The 22,261-nt window shown below is 38.5% G+C and overlaps 3 protein-coding genes across 3 annotated transcripts; all 3 read right to left on the minus strand.

The window, feature by feature from the left end:
* Window positions 1-2,890: 2,890 nt before the first annotated feature.
* On the minus strand, window positions 2,891-4,330 carry LOC141642913 (uncharacterized). Its single transcript, XM_074451909.1, has one exon. It carries the CDS (start codon window positions 4,093-4,095, stop codon window positions 3,091-3,093), a length of 1,005 nt encoding a protein of 334 aa, XP_074308010.1. The 5' UTR covers window positions 4,096-4,330; the 3' UTR covers window positions 2,891-3,090.
* Window positions 4,331-17,363: 13,033 nt separating this feature from the next.
* LOC141641228 (uncharacterized) lies at window positions 17,364-18,302 on the minus strand. Its single transcript, XM_074449899.1, has one exon. It carries the CDS (start codon window positions 18,300-18,302, stop codon window positions 17,364-17,366), a length of 939 nt encoding a protein of 312 aa, XP_074306000.1.
* Window positions 18,303-19,806: 1,504 nt separating this feature from the next.
* LOC141641229 (uncharacterized) lies at window positions 19,807-20,391 on the minus strand. The gene has a single exon (XM_074449900.1). The coding sequence runs from the start codon at window positions 20,389-20,391 to the stop codon at window positions 19,807-19,809; it is 585 nt and encodes a 194-aa protein (XP_074306001.1).
* Between the last annotated feature and the right edge of the window lie 1,870 nt (window positions 20,392-22,261).

A 22,261-nucleotide genomic window follows, 5' to 3' on the forward strand; every position in this document is an offset into this window, starting at 1 on the left:
GTTGGAGATGTTGAGGTCATAGAAGAAGAAAGCTAAGATATTCATAGGATTGGTGTTTTCAATATTGTTTGCTATGTATTTCAATGCTGACTAATTTAGACTTCAAATAGATGTTATATTAGGTGATTTTGATATGAAATGCAATGTAATGTACTCAAATACCTGTTCTTTTTAATTGCATAGTTGCATTGCTTACATTTTGTCATTACAAAATAATGGATGGGGGATTGAAATAAAATTCACCAATCCTAAATAGGTCAAGGAGAAAGGGAAATAGGCATGGGGAATATGGTAAAAGAGGAATGAGGGAAAAAAAGGGAAAATAAGAGAGTTCCCACGTGAGAATTAGAGTAAATAAGGTCAATGCCGGAGTTTGACCAAAATTTGGCCGGGATAGGTTTTGGTAGTTTTCAACAAAACTTAAAAAATTAAAGGTAAATGATAGGTAGTGTATTTGTAAATGAGACAAATCTTAGCTAGCTTTTGACAAAAAAACCCTTAATAAAATGCAGAAATGTATCTTATTTTGAAAGCCAAACTTGTTATCATACCATTCATGCCTAAATGCTGCCTTACATTCTTCTAAATAATAATACTCTCAATTATTTGGCTTGGTTTTCATGCTTCATTCAACCAACACTGGCAGTTTATCTACATGTCTGCTTATTTGCTGTGGAGTTCATGTATTGGCAATTGGGAAACTAGGAAATGATTATTATCATTACATTATTTCATCAGTTAAGTCGTCTGATGTTTTCTGGGAGACGTCTGATTTATCCAAGTCATCTATTACCTAAATTGACAATGGGACGATCTTATATAACAACTTGGTTACGAGTCATTAAGTAGATTCGCCCATGCCCTTGCCCTTGCCCTTGCCCTTGCGTACATAATGACAAGACAAAAATATTGTCATGTAGCTGTTAGATTTTTGATCATCTACGAATGAATTGTCTGGCAACAAGTTGTAAAAAATCTTATCTATATTAATACAAACGTAGTTTATTTTCGCAGTACGTTTTTTTACTCAATTCAGTACATTTTCGTAATAGTTTCCATTTCATTGCCCTTGGCTAAAAACCCAAACAGCGAATCGTGATGCTCATCCTCTCAACAAAATACCCTCTAAAATTTATCAAATTTGTAAATTTTAATTCAATTATTTATACATACTCAACTATCAAATCACATAAAATTAGTAACCCTAAAAAAAAGTCGACAATTCCAGTAGAAATGTGTGAAATACAAAGTAGAATTGGTATTAATCATTGACAATACGGAAATTAGGTTTTCAAATTAATTAACCTTGCACAAATAACGCTAACATAAACACTAGATATAAGTGTGTAATGAATGGCCGGCAAAAAAAGTTGGAATTAGGGATTGAGTTTTGAGGATGGTGGGTAGAAGGCGCGAGATTCGGTTGTGTGGGAGAAAGGGATCACGGATGAGGAAGGGAGGTGAGTCCCCGATGGTTAGCGAGGCGGTTGTTAGGGGCAGTTGAGTGGTGAATGCAGTACACCGTACCGTCTTTTGTTTCTACATTTTCTGGAGTAGTACATGCATAATTTTTTTAGGTGCAGAAATGAGAGGGGTAATCTGGTCAAAAGCGTACTGCGTTGAGTAAAATGTGTACTGCGAAAATCAACACCCAATACAAAAGACAATACCCGATCCTCAGCGCGCCACGTCATTAATGCAACCTCTTTTTTTTTTTTTTTTTTTTTTCTGGAAATTCATGTCATGGTGGGACCCGTTAGTGTGCAATGTATTTATTTCTTCAGATTTCCGTCTTTTCAAACATGCGATAAATTCCGTCTTACAACAAATTCTATGAAATAATATTATGAAAAAATTCTATGAATTAATATTATGAAATAATTTTATACATTCCGTGTAACTAAAAGTAATAACATATACGCAGAATGAATTACAAATGGGAGTAAATGAAATTGAATTACATAATTTTTAAAACAAAATTAAATAATAATAAAATTACATAATTACGAGAAGGAATTACATTTATATACGGGATAGAACATAAAACGCAAGTGAATTACATACATAATTTTTTAAAACTACATGGTACAATAATTTTTGTTTAAAAAATAATTCTTGACGAAGTATTTACTTGGAGTATAAAATATTCATGTATTATGGTTAATATTATTGTACCATGCAGCAACAACATAACAACATAATTTTTTAAAACTACGTGGTAAAAAAAATTTTTGTTTAAAAAATCAATCATGACGGAGTATTTACTTGTAATATAAAACTCGGCAACTTAACTATCAGCCGCGCACACCGAAAATGGTAGGTGACAATGATAGACAACCGAGTTAATTTAGTCTTTAACTAGCATTTAAAGCAAATTTTAATTTTTTTTACTCTAAAAAAACAAATAAATTTTAATTTAATTTGCAAGTGATTAAAAATTTTTTAATAAAATTTTTTTAAATTTTTTTTTAATAAATAATTCACAATTGTTGTAATAAATATTTTTTTAATAATAACAACACGATAAGTTAACAGTCGAAATTTTTTAAAATATGTTGTTTTTAGAAATGCAAAAACAAATATACATCCAAAAACATTAATACTTGCCCAAATACATACCCGTGTAATTTTACACCGGTTTAAAACTAGTATAAGTATTATTATGAAATCATGTTTGAAGAAGGCTGTCATAGCTTTTAATGAAAAGAGGAATGAGTTGGAATCCTGAACAACATTTCTAATTAACCATTTTGAAACAAAATGGAGGGGCCTCTTTTCTAAACTTTTCCATCAGGGCCCCCTAAATCATTGAAACTTCCCTGCAAATGAATTTTGATGCTGTTTTCTGCTCATTACTTTTTCAGACGGATACTTCCGTTTTAAACAAGAATTTGTGAACAATTAAAAACTCCAAGTTAACTACTTCAAAGTTCAAAGATACTCCTATAACTTAAATCCAGGAAGTAATACACTAAAAGTAAAAATCCTATATATACCGCGTCTGCATAATGCATTGCGCGGGATTTAGACTAGTAATTTAGTAACATAATAATTAACTAAGTAACATCTCTATAATTACATTACATTTAGTTAATTATTAGAAGAGGATTGTTCCAATTCACACCATACCTGTTTGAAAACCTTAACAATAAGATCATGGTATTCATCAGCATTCAAAGTTAGATAACATGCCAAAAGCTCTTCCAGTTCCTCAGGTCTAGTAATTCTTTTCGCCAGGATCATCTCAAACATGGAATCCTTGAAATCCTGTTGTGGATCTTGCGAGCGTTTCACAACAGCAAAACTCCCTAATGACGACATTGCTCTCTCCTGTTGTGCTATTTCCTTTGCTTTGCTTTTCAGTTTTGCCTTTTTCATGTCCTCAAGTGCCCTTATTTTGAAGGTCTCTGTCTTTAAAGGTGTCCTTGGAGATGACACTCTGACCTTAGACTCCCTACTGATATGAAATGACTTTCTTTGCTTTTCAGTCTTCAACAAAACTTGCTTCATTTTCGCATCCTTCAATTCTTGCCAATTTGATTTCCCGCTATCAAAATCCCTTGGAACAACGTTGGTATTTTTCGAGGTGGTTGTCCAAGTTGGACGTTCCTCGACCCTTTCTAACATCTGCATCACATTCAGAAGCTCATCTTCTAACAATTCCTTTTCCACAGACTTTCGATACCCATTTACTTCATTATAAACTTTCTTCACCTCTTGTACACCACTCTTCTTCGTTGCGACTTCTTTTACATTTGTTTTGCAATTACCGCTATTATTTTGGTGTACCGTAAATTTCTCATCAACCTCCAATCTTTTCTCGCCCATTGAGAATCTCCAAAACCCATCTTTATCCTTGTAGTAGTTAGAATCATTGGGAAATGATGCTCTTGGACTCAACTTTTCTAAATTTTCCTTTTTAATCTCACTTGGGTTGTTTTTCGACATCTTATTACCCGTTTTTTCGCTCGATTGCTTGAATTTCGATAGCCAGGATTGAGGAAACACATGGGAAATCAAATGGGAATGTGACGAAGTGGAAGACGAAGATGATGGAGAAGCTGAGGAGGTTTTTTTCTTGTTTCCCCATTTCATGATTGGCAAAAACAGTAACAAAATTTGATTTCTGTTTTGTTGTGACTAAAATTAAGAAAATGTATGGAAGGATAAAAGAGTAAAAAAAAGAGTTGTGGACGGTTAGAGAGGAAGAAGTGGAGTGGGGGAAGGGGAAGTTTATACAATTACTGAATTACTGCATAAAATCAGTTGAGGTTTCAAAAGAAAAACCCGCCTGAATTCTTGTGAGCACTTTGCCCACCTTTACCACTTTTGTAGAAGTGGTCCGCTTCTTGGACATGTAAAGGTGGAGATTCTAGTGAGTCTATGAGCACTTATATCCACTTATCTAATTTAGGAAGTCTTGTTTAAAATAGAGTATTCGTCTTAAATCGTATCTAATTTAAATGATTATTAAAACTGTATTGTGTTTTAAATTTGATGTTTTTCTTAGGTAATTCGATTCATCATTAGGTGATGGTGTGTTGTATCTAATAATGACCAGTGTTGGTAGATCTAACAAACGAATCATTCGGTTTGGTTTCGCATTGGATTACATCGGTTCGATTCAAACCTGATTTACCTTATTTTTAGTTTCAGTTCAAGTTTGATCGGGTTCATTTCGGGTTAGTCACTTGAATCGGTTTATTGTATTTTGAGCCGGTTACGTTTTTGGTCGGGTTAGTATCAGTTCAATTGAGTGCTAGGTCATACTTCTCTTGAGTTGTGGCCCAAAAGTTAACTTAAGTGTACTTTATTGTAATACTCCGCATTTCTGTTATGTTGCACTCGATCGAGTAGGTAGGTCCTCGACCGAGTGTGCCATGCTCAGACGAGCTGTGTTGGTCGAGTGGTGTTGGGGGATGTTTGAGAGTTTGTGTAAGTTTTGTTTTGTGTACTCGGTCGAGCTGTTGGGGCACCCAACCAAGTAGGTCTCACTCGGGCGAGTGAGTTGTGACACTCGACCGAGTTGCCGGTCTGGGGAGTTATTTCCGCGGTTCGTTTTTATGTTTAAGAGGGAGTTTATAAGTCGCCTAACTAGTTTCTAATCGTCATTTCTAACCCTAAACATTTCCAGACCCTCCTTAATCTCTCTTAGTCATCTAACAAGAGATTTATCACTTGGATTCGGGTTTTCACCTTACGTCGTGTCAATTGTTGCTGTAAGTCCCGATCTCTATTTTTTATGTTTATACTAGACTTAACCCTAATTTTTGGGGAATTTGGTAATTGGGCACACTAAATTGTTTATTGAGAGGGTAGTTAGTAATTGTATCTGATTATTATTTTTAGGTGACAGTTTCATGGAGGATTGCTATTGCGATTGCTTGTGTGTGCTTGGATTGCGAAAAGGTAAGGTTTTCCTACTCAATACAGTTTTTGATTGATTGAATTGTTGCGATTGTTTGTCATTGTGAGTATATTATTGTGGTTATTGAGATTGTTGGATGTTGGAGGAATGAAAATGGATATTGTGGAGCCATGTCGGGATATGGTTTTACCCCCATGTTTCGCCCCATGTGACTCCCGTCAATAAGCTAGGTTCGCTCGTTGCGATGAGCGGGGATTTGATTTTCAGTGTTGCGGTCCGACATCGGCAGAGGTGGGTTACCTGTTGAGATGGGAACCCGACTACTCGTTGCGATAAGAGTCATTGGTAACTATTGTAACATCCTCACTTACCAAGGAGCCTTAACAAGACCTTCCCCAATAAGTAAGGGCGTTACCATCTCGGTTGCCGGAGGTAAGTATATCAAATAGACCATAAAAGAACTATAAATTATCTCTTTATAACTTACAACAGAAACAAAAGAAAAAGAACTAACTATAACACTAAGAAGATACAACTGGCGAACTACTATCGACTCAAGCCAACTTTATGTCATGCGATCACTCCAGCCCCACAACTATAACAAGACAGCAACCATAGCAACCTGAAAAGTCTCACTGCTCACCATTTGTCGGCAATATCAAATGGATCACCGCAGACACGGACAGAAAGAAGAAACACACCACACAAGTCAGTAACAGCATATAGAGACAGTAGAATAAAGTAACACAATAAACCAATATAACTCAATCCAACAACTGCCAAACTCCCCCACGCCAATCACACAGTAACCAATGGTTCTAATCGCAATAGGTAGCTAACACCGCCAGTGGGGGACCACAGCTTTGCCCACCTAAGCCCCTCTCATTTCAAAGAGTGAACCCAGATCATTAATGTGCACATCCCCCTTATGAAGGGAGCCATAATGGGCGAACATGAGGGTGAAGACCATCTCCCGACAATGGCTTCACAATCAATATCAATAATAACCATCACCATCATCACTATCTCAATACTGTAACTGAATCAACTCATCAAGACACCCACAACAAAGATAACTACATAACACAATAAGACAAACAACCATGAACTGAAACTGAGTAGAGAAACCCTACATTTTTGCTATGCCATAGAAATGCATCAATCATTTACCATGCCAAGCACGAATATGTATCCTACCCTACAACCATGATTATGTCCTATTACTAAACCATTAACATAGACAAAACGATAAACCAATATCCACAAACTCACCTTGAAGAACAAACAGGTGCCAACGGCGGCGACGACCCGACTCGATGACCCCATGCACAAGCTACCCCCTTCCCTGATTAGTGTTCAAGGGCAACTAATGATTTGGGTGGTGAGAGTTGAGCGGATTGGGAGAGTGAAAATTAGGTTTAGGAACAAATGAAAATATATCGAGGAAATGAATCACGTTGTAGCCTCCATGTTTTATATTAACACGCTGTCAGAACGCGTACTTGGTCGAGTACCCTTCACTCGGTCGAGTACCAACGTTACTCGGCCGAGTGACCCTAACTTGGTCGAGTAACCAGTAAAGAATGTTATGTAACTCCCTCTTCCATCTCTACTAAGGGTCTCTCATCGTCAATGCGTCAGTCAACGGGTCCTTAACAGGGCTAGTATTACAGTCTTCCCCCCTTAAAAGGAACTTCGTCCCCAAAGTTCTTCCCATACGCCAACCGCAATGCAACAAGGCAACACGAAAGGTCACACAGTAATTATGAAATCGCTAAATAATGCCAACGTGTATACCACAAAGTTATTACACCGTCTCCAAAGCAACTAATCACTACATGTATACCACCACAGAGTTACTATGACATTATCATAACAACCATAAACTAATGTTTGCCCAATATAAAATTAGCGATTGCCCCATCAACCACATTACTACCATACTCTTTAATTAAACCGATTTGAAAATAAAGTTGGTAAGAGTAAATAGATTAGATAGCAACAACTTAATAGATTAAAAACAACAATTTAAATAAGGTTTTTTTTTGTATGTTTTTTGCCACGATGTTATCTGCCCCTCTTAAAAGGAACTTCGTCCCCGAAGTTCACTACCAATTGTAACAAGAAAGTATATACATTTGAACACAAAAAATAACTAATCAGTCATCATATCTTCTTATTGAACATAACCATGCACGAAATTGATCCAATGCAACTATGCTCAAGGATTAAATGGGATTAACATAACTTCGAATCACATATGCATGTAATGACGTATAGCAATTGAACACACAAAATAGTATCATACTGCCACCATGCTTCTATCCATCCCAACTCACATTCCACATCCTCTCAAATTCTAACCACGTCGTTGGGTCACCACAATACCTTCACGATAACACAGTATCACCCACGCCTTGGGTCCACATAAATCACACCACGAAAATAGCCAGACAACTCAAACAAAAATAATGCAACTAATTAATGGAACCACGAAAATAGCTACAAACACCACCCAGAGAATTCGGTCGAATAATAGAGCGCACTCGGCCGAGTACCCGGTACTCGGTCGAGTAGTCAGTACTCGGTCGAGTACTTTGAAGGTAGAATGCCTGTTGCTACCGATCATTACTTATAGAACTCGACACTCGCTTGCAACGTATAGTCTAACCATCCAACAACATAGAAAATCAAGTTCCAAATACAACGTAAAATATGAAAGGAGTAAAGTCTTGACCTTATGGTCATTTTACACACACAAATAAATTCGAACGTCGAAAAATAGTACCAAATCCGCAACAAGTATCCAAAACTAAAACAAACAACAATGAAAACGAGGCTCAAGGGTCCACGCCTAAATCATCATCCATGCCATCACCACCACTTGTGCCCGATGTCCCAGCTCCCTGATATGTCCCAGCAGCGGCTTCACCACCAAATCACCTCCCCTCCTCATCTAGCTAGCTACCATAGTTGGCTCCCCACGGCCCTGCAAGGCAACCATACTAGTAGGTAACCATACTAGTAGGTACTTGGGTGCCGCCATGTAGTTGGGTCAACTCTATAGCTATGGAACACCGTACCCCGCTGTCATCTACTACTCCCCTCCACCACACTGGCTGAGCAAGGTCGGTCCCCACGTTCTGGAGGTGCGCCATCTCGTGCATGTTCCTCAGCATTAAAGTGGTGGATATCCTCTCGGTGAGCTCGCTAACCTGCATCCTAGGGTCATGAACCGTAGGATAGAACGGATACTGGTACGGGTAGAAGCTCTGTGAGGTGTAAGGAGTCTCGATCGTCACCTCTCCAGTCACCCTCACTCCATGGGTCTCACGAGGTGTCGGGGCAGCCTTCTGCCGAGTAGAAGCTATAATCGGTTGAGGCAAGTCCTTAAGGATATCGGGAGGGATAAGATAGAATTGTGGCTGAGGCTCGAGTTCCCCACTTACCGGGTCATATTCCCTCTAGTGGCCAATCACGGGTAGGTGCTCCGCATCAGGCAACGTCATTCACCTAGTTCCCCTCACTCTTCAAGTTACGGTTCATCATCCAACCTCCTCAACCACTTGGTGTGTCACAAGTAATCTTCATCTATGGTAAGGGTGGTCTCAAACAAAGCAGAGATCGACTCGGCATGGGCTACAATGTCGGTCAGTCTCTGAGCCAAACGGGTAACTATGGCCCCACAACTAAGGTAACGGGTTTTGGAATGGGCCATAAGTGCCAAGCTAGCACACACCACACCGGGAGCAGTGTAGTCTCCGAAGGGGTTTAAGGTAAGACATCAAGAGCATTACTTCATGGGTGTTAAGCTTGCTCACATCCTGCCAGCCATACAACAAGCAGGTCATCATCCTCAAGAAGATGCGCAGAGATATATGTAGAACATTGTTAATCAACATGGCACTAGAGGTAGGAGCCATTACGCCAAATAAGACCTTCAATAACGGTCAAATAATGCAATTACCGTTTTTAAATAGAAACACGGGACCGTTATTGCAACGACGGTTGTTAAATATATACCACGGTTGTACAAATAACACGCGACCGTTATATAACATCAAGAACCGTTATAAAATCTTTTAAGAAACCGTTATTAAATCTTAAGAACGGTTTCAAATCCGTTGTCGTAGTTTAATATTGACAACGTTTTATCATTCCAAAACCGTTGTTAAACATTATATATGATAACGGTTCATTTCGTTATCTTATTTAATTGAATGTCAAAATTTAACAACTTTATTGCGTGCAAAACCGTTGTTATATTCATCTGTTGACAACGATATTTAACCGTTATCTATTTTTATTCATGAAATTTTTGACAACGGTTCTGCTTAAATAAACTGTTGTAAAAGTTTTGAACTCGACAACGGTTATCGTTCGTTATCTTATATTTTTGGCGGTTTGAATAGGAGGGAAAATATGTCAACGGTTATTTATCTAAATAAGACCGTTGTCAAATAATTGTTTGCAACAGGTTGTTTTTAACCGTTATCGTTTTTAATTTTTTTTTTTTTAAAAAAAAAATGATTTTAGCTTATTCTAGCAAAATTCTTTGAAATGCTATTTTTTCAAAGAATAGTTTGTAGCATTCTTTGGAATGCTATTTTTCAAATTCTTGTTGAAAATAGCATTCCAAAGAAATGCTCGCAAAAATTCAATTCTTCATCAAAATATTACACCCCGCGATCAATTAAACCCAGTTTCAAAATAGTACAAACAGGATGATCAAAAGCCAAAACATAACTTCCTCAGAAAAACAAAAGAAGTCAATACACAATGGCTCTATATATACACACTCGTACATAAAGCATGAGAAAACTATTGAGACTCCGCTAATGAAACAACATAACTGGCCCACATATTTCTCATCTAGTTGATGTCCTCTGACGAATATTTTGGGGCTTTATTGAGTATTAGTGGAAACTACAATTCAAAATATACATAATAAACATAGATATAATACATGGAAGTATACAGAATTGAACTCAATTTACGTCTAAAATAGTTTCTAAATCACACTAACCCGTATCGGAATGGTAGATAGTTTTCTGTTGATAACCTCCCACATGGACTGACAAACGTAAAAGGCGTATTGTTTGTCGTCTGGTGCTTTAGGAGACTATTATATAAATCACACACAAATCAGCTGAATTAGATAATCAACCTCTCGCATAAACATTAATTAAATGATACGAGTAATTATTAAGAATACACTTACTAATGGCGTGATAAAATTGGGAACAACGTTGCTTTCATATTTTCCAAGTGGACATAATCTTTTGTTTGCTTCAAAAACACTAATTCATAAATATACACACATGGTATTATTATTTGCATATATATATATGGCTCAAGTCATACAATAATAAATGACATTATTGAAGGTTGTAAACTTACTCAGTTATCATCCTTACACAACTGTCAGAGGGTTTGCCTTCGCGAGAGTCAATCCAATACACTGTTTTTGTTTCCACTTGGATTGCCAGTAGCACCCAATGCTTCCTATTCAATTTGGGACATTGAACGGTTAGTTCATTTACACGCATGGAAGCATGTTAATAATAAATTTATAGAACCATGATTCATTACAATAATCACGTACTATACATACATATTCTCATTGTAGGGGGCAAGTCATAGTTTTTTGGACGACATCAACCGACGAGCGATACTATTGATTTGTTCATCGAATGAAGTTCTGTGCATATAGAACGCCTTAGGACTCAAGAATTCGTAGGCGTGAATTGGGACCTTCCACTCAGCGAACTGATTATTCAGGTACCTATTACGCCACATGGAACAAAGAATGTTATTATAATTGATAATTTAAACAAATATCATTATTTGTAAATGAAAATGACAAAATAGTTTTATTAATAAAACTTATTACTTCATCCAAATCAAAATGTGAACAACATCTAAATTGTCAATGTCGACAAATTCCATCAGTTGCTTCGGGTCCAGTACGACTATATCAGCTTCGCCTATAATTTCCTCTTCAATGTTAATCATGACTACATCCCCTCTAGGTGACTTCTTTACAGCCAGGTTGTGCAAAGCCTTCATCGAAGCAGTTTTCATTTTTTTCTTATATTCACACGATTCATAATAAGAATCATAAGCAGGCTTGACTGCAACAACTTCCGTTGACGTAGTAGTAATTGCTTTAGCTGCCGCCATGGCTTTACTTAACTTCTGCAAATGTAAAGATTAAAGTACTTACGATGTGGTACCCTAATATATTTAAAGAACAAGTAATAATTAACGTCTGTGTATAGGGACCTGGGGAATGACAACATTGATGAGGTTGTTAGGCCATTGCACATAAGAGCTTAGGGCTTCTTTCAAATAAGTGATCTTCTCATTAGGAAATGGTACTTTTACTTCCCCATACTCGTCTATATATAATTGGGATACATCCACTTTCCTGCAATTGTGACGAAAGGGTATATCATGAACCTTAACTTGTTGAAGCCGGTCGTAAGCGAACACGTATCCCCTGGCAACAACAACTTTCCATTTCCCCTGTAAATATAACAGACATCAAGCCACCTTGAAATCGCCCTTCACGACAGCTTTAATCAATTAGTACATATACATTCACTACCTTTAATAAATTTCATAAGTAAAAAACGTGTACTAAGATGAATAATTATAAATTAGCAGCTATTACCTTTTTCGGTGTAGAGAAGAACGTCTGATCATCAACTACCTCAATCTCATCCTGTGTCACGACCTTCCTGGCTTCCTCTTCCTCTTCAACTGCTTGATATCGATCCCCACCATTTCCTTCTCCCTTGTCATGTCCTCCTCGACTTCCTTCTGTACATTGACATTTGTCCATATAACACGTACTGATTTTCCAAATCATATAACACATTGTATATATATAAGACATAAATATTATTACCTCTTTTTCCTCCTCCTCCTCCTTCTCCTCCTCCTCCTCCTCTGCTTCATTTATGGCTTCTTGAACCATATCCAACTCTTTTTCTGATGGCTTTTCCCCAGTTTTCAACACTCACCATCAACCTGGCTATTTTTTGTAGCTGTGTAGTAGAAATTAATGTCAGCATATATAGTTATAAATTACGTTGGTTCAAATACAGTATTTATAGATTACCTTCTTGGAATCATCACCACTTCGAGTAGTTTTTCCAAAATACTTAGTGATACCAACATGCGCCGATACCCCGCTCACACGACCTGGATGCTCTGCTTTGCCAATTGCCCTAGCAAGAATGTCATCACGTCCTTCAGGCTTCCATTTTTCTTCCTGTACCTCCTTCTCACAGATCCTCTACATACATATAAAACCATTAAGTAACTCACAATTATATAACTCCGACCACCAGTGGTAGGAGTGACATATTTATTCAAACTTACAATTTTCTCTTTGATGTCCTTATCATATTCAGTTTCCGTCTTTCCATTCTTAGGAGTGTGACCTTCAACCCAAGCGTCGTGACGACTGAATTTTTCAACCTTTGCCTACAATTCATTCATCACATTAATATCCTCTCAAAATATGTATGATTACTATGAACATATATAACATCTGACTAAAACACCTAATAGTCTATTACTATAAGAATTATGTACTTACAAGTTTCTTCTTAATCAATCTATAACCACCTCGGGAGCCGTAAAAGACGGTCTTTTTCTTTGAAATGTTCACCTTGTTCCTCTCACTCATAGCCTTCATCAAATAAATTGTATCAAGAAACGTAAGCATGACCAAACACTAAACTAAGTATACTTCTTTACTTATTATTATTAAGTTACCTTAAAATTGTTAGACTGCCTATAAGCGATATAGCTATCCCAATGGTCTTGACTGACATACGGATACTTATTTGTTGGCGGTTTCTTGTTCATCTCCCCGGTTTCCTTGTTGAACAAGTGCTTCTGAGCAATCTTTAACTTCCAAGAACTGAGGGCTTCCCCTGTCTTTTTTTTAGGTACTTATCATACTTTTCGGAGACAACGTAAGCTAACTGCATATATGATGAGCATAGTTGGTACAAGTGTTTCGGCTAATACACATATCAAGTAGTAACTTAATTTCAGCTAAAACATTTATTATTGTATATACATACCTTTATTCTGTTTATTAGCATGGTGTTCCGTATTTTACTCAGTTCACTGATACGCGACGTACCGAGAGGCACATACTGTCTTACACAACAACAAATCTAACTCGCAAAATACCCGGCATTCTCACCATATGGCAGCCCCATATCTTTATCCCACTGTAAAGGATTAAGTATCTTTGAATTTATTGCTTCTGGGGAAACCCTGTGGCGAATTTGACCCGCAGTGTGTTGCAAATCATTCTCATCACCCGAGTCATCGCCTGACGCATTTCCATCATTTCTTTTCCGCTTTTGGACCATATCTAAAGCAGAAATTAATAAACAAATAATAACAATGCATACTTATAATAACAAACAAATCTCTAGAGAGGAGGATTTATTACTTCTTTAAAGAGGAGAATCCGGATTGATCTGGCTGCGGCAATGACGATGATGACGATGACTGCGACGGTGACGGAGTAGGCTGGTGGTTGAGGGGAAGCTCAATGTTTGAGGATATTATGTGGGGGAGGGGGAGCTCAGAGTATATATGTGTGAATAATACAACACTTGAAAAACCTTGCTTAATGGAAAGTAATAAACATGGTATAAGAAAAACTCACTACAAAAAAAAGGTTCCATAGCGACGGATAAATCCGTCGCAAATAACGAATTTCCGTCGCAAATATAATATTTGCGACGGAATTAGCCCGTCGCGCAAAATCGTCGCAAAATAAAACTCTGCGACGGAAATTCCGTAGCAAATGAATTCCTGCGACGGATAAAGGCGTCGCAGGAATCCGTCACAAAAGTTGGTCCTGCGATGGACATTTCGTCGCAATTCACTGTTCATGCAGGCCACGTAGCCTATAAGGTCAATAAGAAAGTCAATATCTGTGACGAAAATTCCGTCGCAATTCACTGTTCATGCAGGCCACGTGGCGGTAAAGTCAACAAGGAAGTCAAGATCTGCGACGGAAATTCCGTCGCAAAAGTAAAAAAAAAGTCAAGATCTGCGACGGAATTTTCGTCGCAAATCACTGTTCCTTCAGCCACGTGTCCTCTTTAGTCAAGCCAATAGTCAACATCTATGACGGACATTCCGTCGCAAATTCCATCGCAGGAGAAAAAGTTCCAGCAGGTTTACAGCATTCCCAGCTCCCCCAAATTGCTTAGAAAGCAATTACATACGATTTCCTGCAAACACACAGAAAATTCCAGCATTTGACAAATTCACAACTCGTTCAAGACGAGATTTCCAAACAACGTTTTCTCATTAACTTAAATTAAAAGATTTACATAAGTCTCTTACACAACAAACTTAAACTAAATACGTGTTCAACAAACTTAAACTAAATACGCAACAAACAAAGCTAAATAAGTCCATAAACCAACTAATAACCACTAATCAATGCACGGGAGTGAAAGAGGTGAAAGGAGTAGAATTAGGCCTAGCATTGTCGCCACCATCATCATCAAAGTCATTTCTTCTACCTTGAAATACACCTCCGGGGTTACAAGTTTGAGTAGTAAAACCTTGTTGGCTCAAGAACTCCTCTATTGCCGCAATCCTTTGAGATTGTTCGGCCTCGACTTTCTTAAGTCGGGCATTCTCTTTTGCGACTCTACCAACAAAACCCGGAGTATGAGGAGTAGAAGTGACATTACCAGTCGAGCGGCGGTGGTGAGTCCAAATGTGTGGTGCTGCATTTCCCGCGTCAAATACTCTACCTTTGGTCGGACTCCCTTGGGAGGTTTAGTTTTCGGTACTTGTCGTTAGGAGCACCTAGACCAAAACACAATTTATAACTCCACAAACAACTCTACAATTAGTAAAGAGGCAAGTAAAGGTCGGATCCCAAGGGACGGGAATTGAGATGAGATTTTCAATTGCAACTAGTGGTGTCTAGGGGTGTTACAATTTGGGGTTTGAAGTAGAAGATCACTAAACTAAATAGCAATAAAAGTAAATAAGCAAGATGATTAAAAAGGGATGTAAACAATTGATAAAAGGCACTAGGGTGTCATGGGGTCATAGGGGATTCATGGGAATTGATCATACAAACATATTCTCAAATTATAAGCAAGCAATTATTGTTGTGATGGATCGAGTTGGTTTATATCTTACAATCCTAGGAAAGTTTGGTTCCCGGAGCCGAATCGATTAGATTGTACAACACCTACAAGTCGACTTAATCTTCCCTACTCAACTATATGCATGGTCTAATGAGACTCGAGTTGGTTTATGTCTTACAAGTCTCATTGAAAAGATAGGTGATGGGTAAAAAATGCAAGGATTCATAGGCTCGCATTTCATTGAACAAGTAGAAGACGGATTAGCTGTCACACAATCCGAGCGTCCAGGGCACGGGACGGGCGGATTGTGGGTCTTTTGGACGAGCGGATTCTTGGGGTGGACGGGCGGATTGTGGTGGTTCTGGACGAGCGTCCAGCTGAGGAAGACGCTCGGATTGCTTGTCTTGGACGGGCGGATTGTGGGCAATCTGCTCGGATCCTCTGTCAGCTTCTTCCTTTCTTCTTTTCTTCATTTCTCTTCATAAAATCCTTGAGGATTTCCTCGGGGATGCAAGTATCGTTTCTCATCATTGCCCATCTACTATAGTATGTACAAAGGCCTTCTAGTCTTGTCTTCTCTTTGATGCTTGGTCATTGAATTCAATCAATTTAGCTCCATTTTGCCATGAAAATGCAAGGTTTGCACTCCTTTCCTACCAAGGGATCAAAACCTCAAAGAATATGCAAAACAAAGGACTAAAGATAATAAATGACCCAAATATGCACTAAAAAGCATGGGAACAAGGCTAATTCGGGGGACTAAATATGCTCAAATTATGGTCACATCAAATATCCCCAAACCGATCCTTTGCTTGTCCCGAGTAAAGAGGCGACAAAGACTAGGACCGTTATTTAAACTAACCTAATAGCATAGCCGATATTGGTCAATTAGCGGGCCTCACTCCGCCCCTTCAACTCCAACAAGATAACCATGAGGTAGGATGCCTTCTTGCAAGGCAAGGTGGGTCTTGCCAAAATGGCGACACATCCAAACATTAAAGCTCATAAAATCAAGTAATGGATGCATCTACAAAAGAATAGCCACTTTCCTCATCTAAGTGGCGGAAATTATCTAAAGGGGAAGCAATTCAAGGGTACACACTCCTTCATAGATGCAATTTCTTCAAACTACTAAGCCTAGAAGGATACCAATAAATCACCTCCAAGTTGTGTCAAGCTAGGGTACCTTTGTCCTCAATCGTTAAATGCTTTTGTCAAGAATAGACTCCCTATGGTGTTAGAAACACTGAAGGATCGCGGAATTCCCCTTCTTTCCTAGACAAGAAGAAGGGTCGTCTCCTCTCTACCATGCACAAAAATGGATACGATGGATAAAGGGATCGATAGAATTTGAGTTTCATTTGGGAGTTTGCTTTGTTGTTTGTTTTTCCCCCAATTTCTTGTGGCATATAACATTTGAGAACACTTTCTTTTTGCCATTTCTTTGATGTTTGGCATTTCAATACTTGACAACTTTTCAACTTTTTGCATTTTCTTTTGAACATTTTCAAAGTCACCCCATTTGTAGTGAGGGTGCCTTTTATTTGAAGCTTTAGGAGTCTATTTTTGCTCCTCTTTTCATTTGATACAATTTGCAAACTTTTTCTTTTGTTTTCATTTCTTGAACTCAAATTTGAACAATTTCTTTTTGTGCTCATTCCCTTTTGATGACAAAATGTGGTAAAACATGGATGATGGATGCATGGTTTCAAGGGTAACCTTGGAATAAACGGTAGCCAAGGAGTTATCACACCACAAGGTACTCTTTTTTTTTTTTTGGTAAAATGTGAGTATTTCTATTAATTGTCAAAAAATATGGTACAAGAGATTCTCAAGCATCATTAAGTGTCCAGTACATATAGTTCCTTGCTTTGTAACCAATCTAAGTCCGTCTTTGTGATCATTCTGAAATCTCTTCCTCGTATCCTTGCTTTAATCTCCTCAATAATTTGACTGACTGTTCTTTCAGGTCTCATCAGAATCCCCTCCATTCTACTTTTGTTTCGTTGCTGCCATATTTGATACACCATCCCCCATAACAGGGCAAGCTGCACCCCCTTCTGCATAGCTGTACCTGTCATCTGTGTGCACCAGCCTAACACATCAGTGACAGGGAATACAATCTTCATCCTCTGACTCATCTCCTGCACTACCTTTTTGCTGTATATACAGTCACACCATAAATGGTCCAGGCTTTCAGCAGCCTGGTTGCATAAGAAGCAGCTGTCATCATTCTCCAAGCCATATTTAATCAGTTTATCCTTCGTCCTCATAGCTCCATGTGCATATAACCACCATACAAATTGATGCTTAGGCACTACATGCTCATTCCATATCCATTTAGACCAAGTGACAGCAGGTCTCCTATCCTTAAGCCACTCATAACCCATAGCAGGGGTATACTTGGCCTGTGCATTCCAAGTACCATCATTATACCCAGGTAGCATCTCTTCCTTGACTTTGCAAATCCTTCTCCAAACCCAACTGAAGTTAACAGAATGTTTGTAATCCAACCAAGCTTTTCCTTTTAAATAGTTCTGATGCACCCACTTTACCCAAATAGAGTCCCTCTCTTCCATTATCCAGTGAACCAGTCTGCCTATCATAGCCTTGTTCATAGTTTCCTGGTCTTTGATCCCTAATCCTCCCTCTTCTTTAGTACAACTCACTTTTTCCCAAGCTACCAGGGGAACCCTCCTGTAATCAGAGCTGTTGTCCCATAGGAAATTTCTACACGTAGCTTCTATTCTACTGATGATTCCTTTTGGGAGCACAAACATTGATGCCCAATATGAATGCAAAGTTGAGAGCACTGACTTAACCAACACCAATCTCCCAGCATAAGAGAACTTTTTTTCCCCATAATTGTGTATTCTACCGCAGATCTTTTCTACCAAAACACTCACAGTCACTTTTCTTCAATCTGGTAGTTTGTATAGGCATCCCAAGATACTTGAAAGGCAGCCTTCCCTCCACAAACCCAGACACTCTCAGAATATCCTGTTTGATGTCCTCTGGTACTCCTTGGAAATAAGCATTCGATTTAGCAGCACTTACCTGTAGTCCAGATGCCTTGGACAAAGTAGAAAAAGATCTGAGTAAAAGCATCATGGAACAGGCATCCCCTCTACTGAACATAAGAACATCATCTGCAAACATAAGATTTGCCAGTTTGATTTCTTTGCATAAGGGGTGGTAGTTAAATTCATACTTCTCTGCTGCAAATTTCAAAGTCCTGGTAAGATACTCCATACATAAGGTAAAAATAAGGGGAGAAAGGGGATCCCCCTGTCTAAGACCCCTCTTACCATGAAAATACCCAAACATGTCCCCATTTAGAGATAAAGAGAAGCTTGCAGTAGTGATACATTGCAATACCATCTCTTTAAAGTCAGTGGGGAAGTTAAAAGCATCTAACAGCTGTTTAACAAAGGTCCATTCCACTGTGTCATAAGCTTTTTACAGGTCTATCTTAAACATACATCTAGGAGTAGCATTAGGTCTTTCATACAACCTTATCAGGTCTTGGCAAATAAGTATGTTCTCTTGGATGATCCTATTTTGTATGAAAGCCCTCTGGTTTTGATCAATGATGCTAGGCAGGACATCAGCTAACCTAGAACACAGCAGCTTTGATATGATTTTGTAAATGACATTGCAGCATGCTATAGGACGAAACTGAAGGACACTCTGAGGTCTGTCACATTTGGGAACAAGAGTAAGAGTTGTAGCATTGACTTACCTGAGGAGCTTCTTGTGAATAAAAAAATCTTGGACTGCAGATACTACATCTCCACCTATCACACTCCAAGCATCTTTGAAGAACTTACTTGTGAAGCCATCAGGTCCTGGTGACTTGATGTCAGGAATGCTAAACACAATATCCCTAACCTCCTTACCAGTGACTGGTCTACACAGCATTGCATGATGATCAGCATTGCATCTAGTCCCTTTCTCAATAATTCTCCTGTGTACCCTTTTTGTCTCCTTGCTATCTCCAAGCAAGCCCTGGTAATATTCCAGAAAAGCATTTTGTATCTGTTCAGGAGTATCACATAAATTACCATTCTTATCCTCAATCATCATAACCCTATTTCCATTCCTTCTTTTTTTGAGCATTCCATGGAAATAAGAGCTGTTGGTATCCCCCTGCTGCAGCCAATGTATTTTAGATTTCTGAGCCAAGAAACTGTCCCTAGCCTCAGTCAGCTCCCTCAAATTCTTAGAAGCTTCAAACTCCTCAGTTACAAGGGACATATTAGAGGGATCCTTTCCTATCATACCCTACAGTTCAGCTACTCTACTCTGCTTAATAGCTGTGGCATTCTCAATGTCACTAAATTTCTCTCTATTCAAATCTTTCAGAGCAGGCTTCAACAACTTCAATTTTTTTGTCACCCTGAAAATAGGTGTACCTTGAATAGTATAACTCCAACACCTTTTGATGAGAGGCACAAAATCCTTAGAAGCACCCCACACGTTATAATATTTGAAGCTTTTGGGTTTATGGACTTGGGAAGAGCTGCAAATCAAACAAGGAGTATGATCCATCATACCCTCAGGGAGGAAGTTAGCATATAGCTCAGGAAAATGATCACTCCAAGCTTTATTAACCATAAACCTGTCAATCCTACTGTAGATTCTATCCACAGGCCGCTGCTTATTATTCCAGGTGAACAAAGAGCCAGTAGCCTGAATATTTACTACTTCACAATCCTCAATACAACTTCTGAATGGCTCAATCTCAGCATTAGCAATATTGCCTCCCACTCTCTCAGTAGCTGACAGCACACAATTAAAGTCACCAAACATGGCCCAAGGACCATCAGCTTGACCAGCAAACTTTCTCAGTCCTCTCTTGAATGCCATTAAATGCATATATCATTGTAAAATAGAAAGTACTCCTGGTCACCAATGCCTCAACTTTCATATGAATGAATTGAGCATTGTATTCAAGGAACTGAATTCTGAAAGCCTTAGGATCCCAAAGAATCCATATTCTCCCATTCTTATGATAACCATTATTAGTTGAAATGCACCAATTATTGAAATTATTTACAACTTTACTAATCACCTTGCTCTTTATTTTAGTTTCTAACAAGCCAAACAAACCAACACCTTTATTTTGCATAAAAAAATTAATAAACCTTTGCTTATTCACTCTATTCATTCCCCTCACATTCCAAAATCCTATTCTATCCATTAAGTAAAAGAGGAGAATTAGGACGACCATTACCAATATCAGAACCATTCTTTTTTGAGGGAGATGTCAGTATTTCTTTATAGGAGTGAGCACCAAAAGTCTCAGCACTATATCCACTCCTGTCTCCTTCCTCTCTATGCATTCTGACTAATCTCTTGCGTGGGGTTACAAAGCCAGTTACCATCTGATTGTTTGTCTTAGTCAAAGTCAGATTGCCCTCCTGTGGTTGTATTGCAACTGGTTTTTGTATCCCAACAGTCTGCTTGACTCTCCATACCTGCTTAACTGGTTTTTTTCCTTTATCTTCCTGATTTCCTTTTCTACAATGCTCCATCTCATGCCCCATGCCTTGGCATTTCTTACATTTAACAGGTCTCCACTCATATTCTATATCAACCCTGATGACTATGCCTTTTTCATCCTTAAACGCAATCTGTGCAGGCAGCTCTTGGTCCACCATCAGTTCTACCATAACCCGTGCATACCCCAACCTTGTTCTATCCTGAGTAGCTGCATCACATTTAACGTACTTCCCAATCAAACCAGCTATTTTAGGTAACCCTTTACCCCAAAACTTCAGAGGTAATTTATGGATTTGAACCCAAGTAGGGACTGATTTCACATCATCCTTTGTCATTTCCATGTCCCTAGTCCAAGCCTTAACAATCATTGGTTTATTATCAAAAAGATAGTGCCCTGAACTCAAGACTTTCTCTTTCATTTCCATTGATTTGAACCTAACCAAAAAAATACCATTTGGCATGAACGAAATTTTGTCAATATTAAATTTCGTCCAAATCCTCCTTATGAAACCCTCAACCACCTCCCACGGCGGATTTGCTCCCAGAATAAAGCAAACCACCGCCTGACTCCAATATTCAATTTCCTCTTCAACATCCTCCAGTTGTAATTGCAACATATCGTCAGTCTCTGTTTTTGGTTCTTCCTCGCTAACAAGAGGACTCTGTTCTACTGTCTCCTGCACAATTTCCTCCTCCTCCTCATTCTCAATGTCATCTTCTTCATCTTCTTCTTCCTCTTCATCCGTTTCAACTACTAGTTCAGGGATTCTATTAATCTCATTTATATCTTTTGTCTTACGTTCCTCATCAACATCTGGTCCTGCCCTAGTTTCATGCGAAACCGAGTTTTCCACTTCTTCCTGCTCAGAGTCTTCTACGGCCAAGGATTTTGCCCCTGGGACACTCCTTCCTCTTAGTGTCATCTCCCTTTGTCATTGCAGATTGGATTTCCTAGCCATAGGCTCGAAAATCGAGGGCGACTAATATCTCTCTAGTTCTCCATCGTTTCTCTCTCTAGGGTTTTGCTTTACCTCGGAGAGAAGGGGGAGAGGCTGTCGACCACACAAGGTACTCTTGACTAGGCCTTAATCCATGGGTCAAAGGATACTAGCATGACACATCCTAGAGTGTTTTACAAGTATTCTAACAAGCAAAGTCTTAAGAAGAAAAAGCATCTACTAGGGCCTATATACACTTGTCAAGTTTTCCAAGTAGACGGTTTCACAAAATTTTT

Source organism: Silene latifolia, chromosome 2 (assembly GCF_048544455.1).
Source record: "Silene latifolia isolate original U9 population chromosome 2, ASM4854445v1, whole genome shotgun sequence".
NCBI lineage: Eukaryota > Viridiplantae > Streptophyta > Magnoliopsida > Caryophyllales > Caryophyllaceae > Silene > Silene latifolia.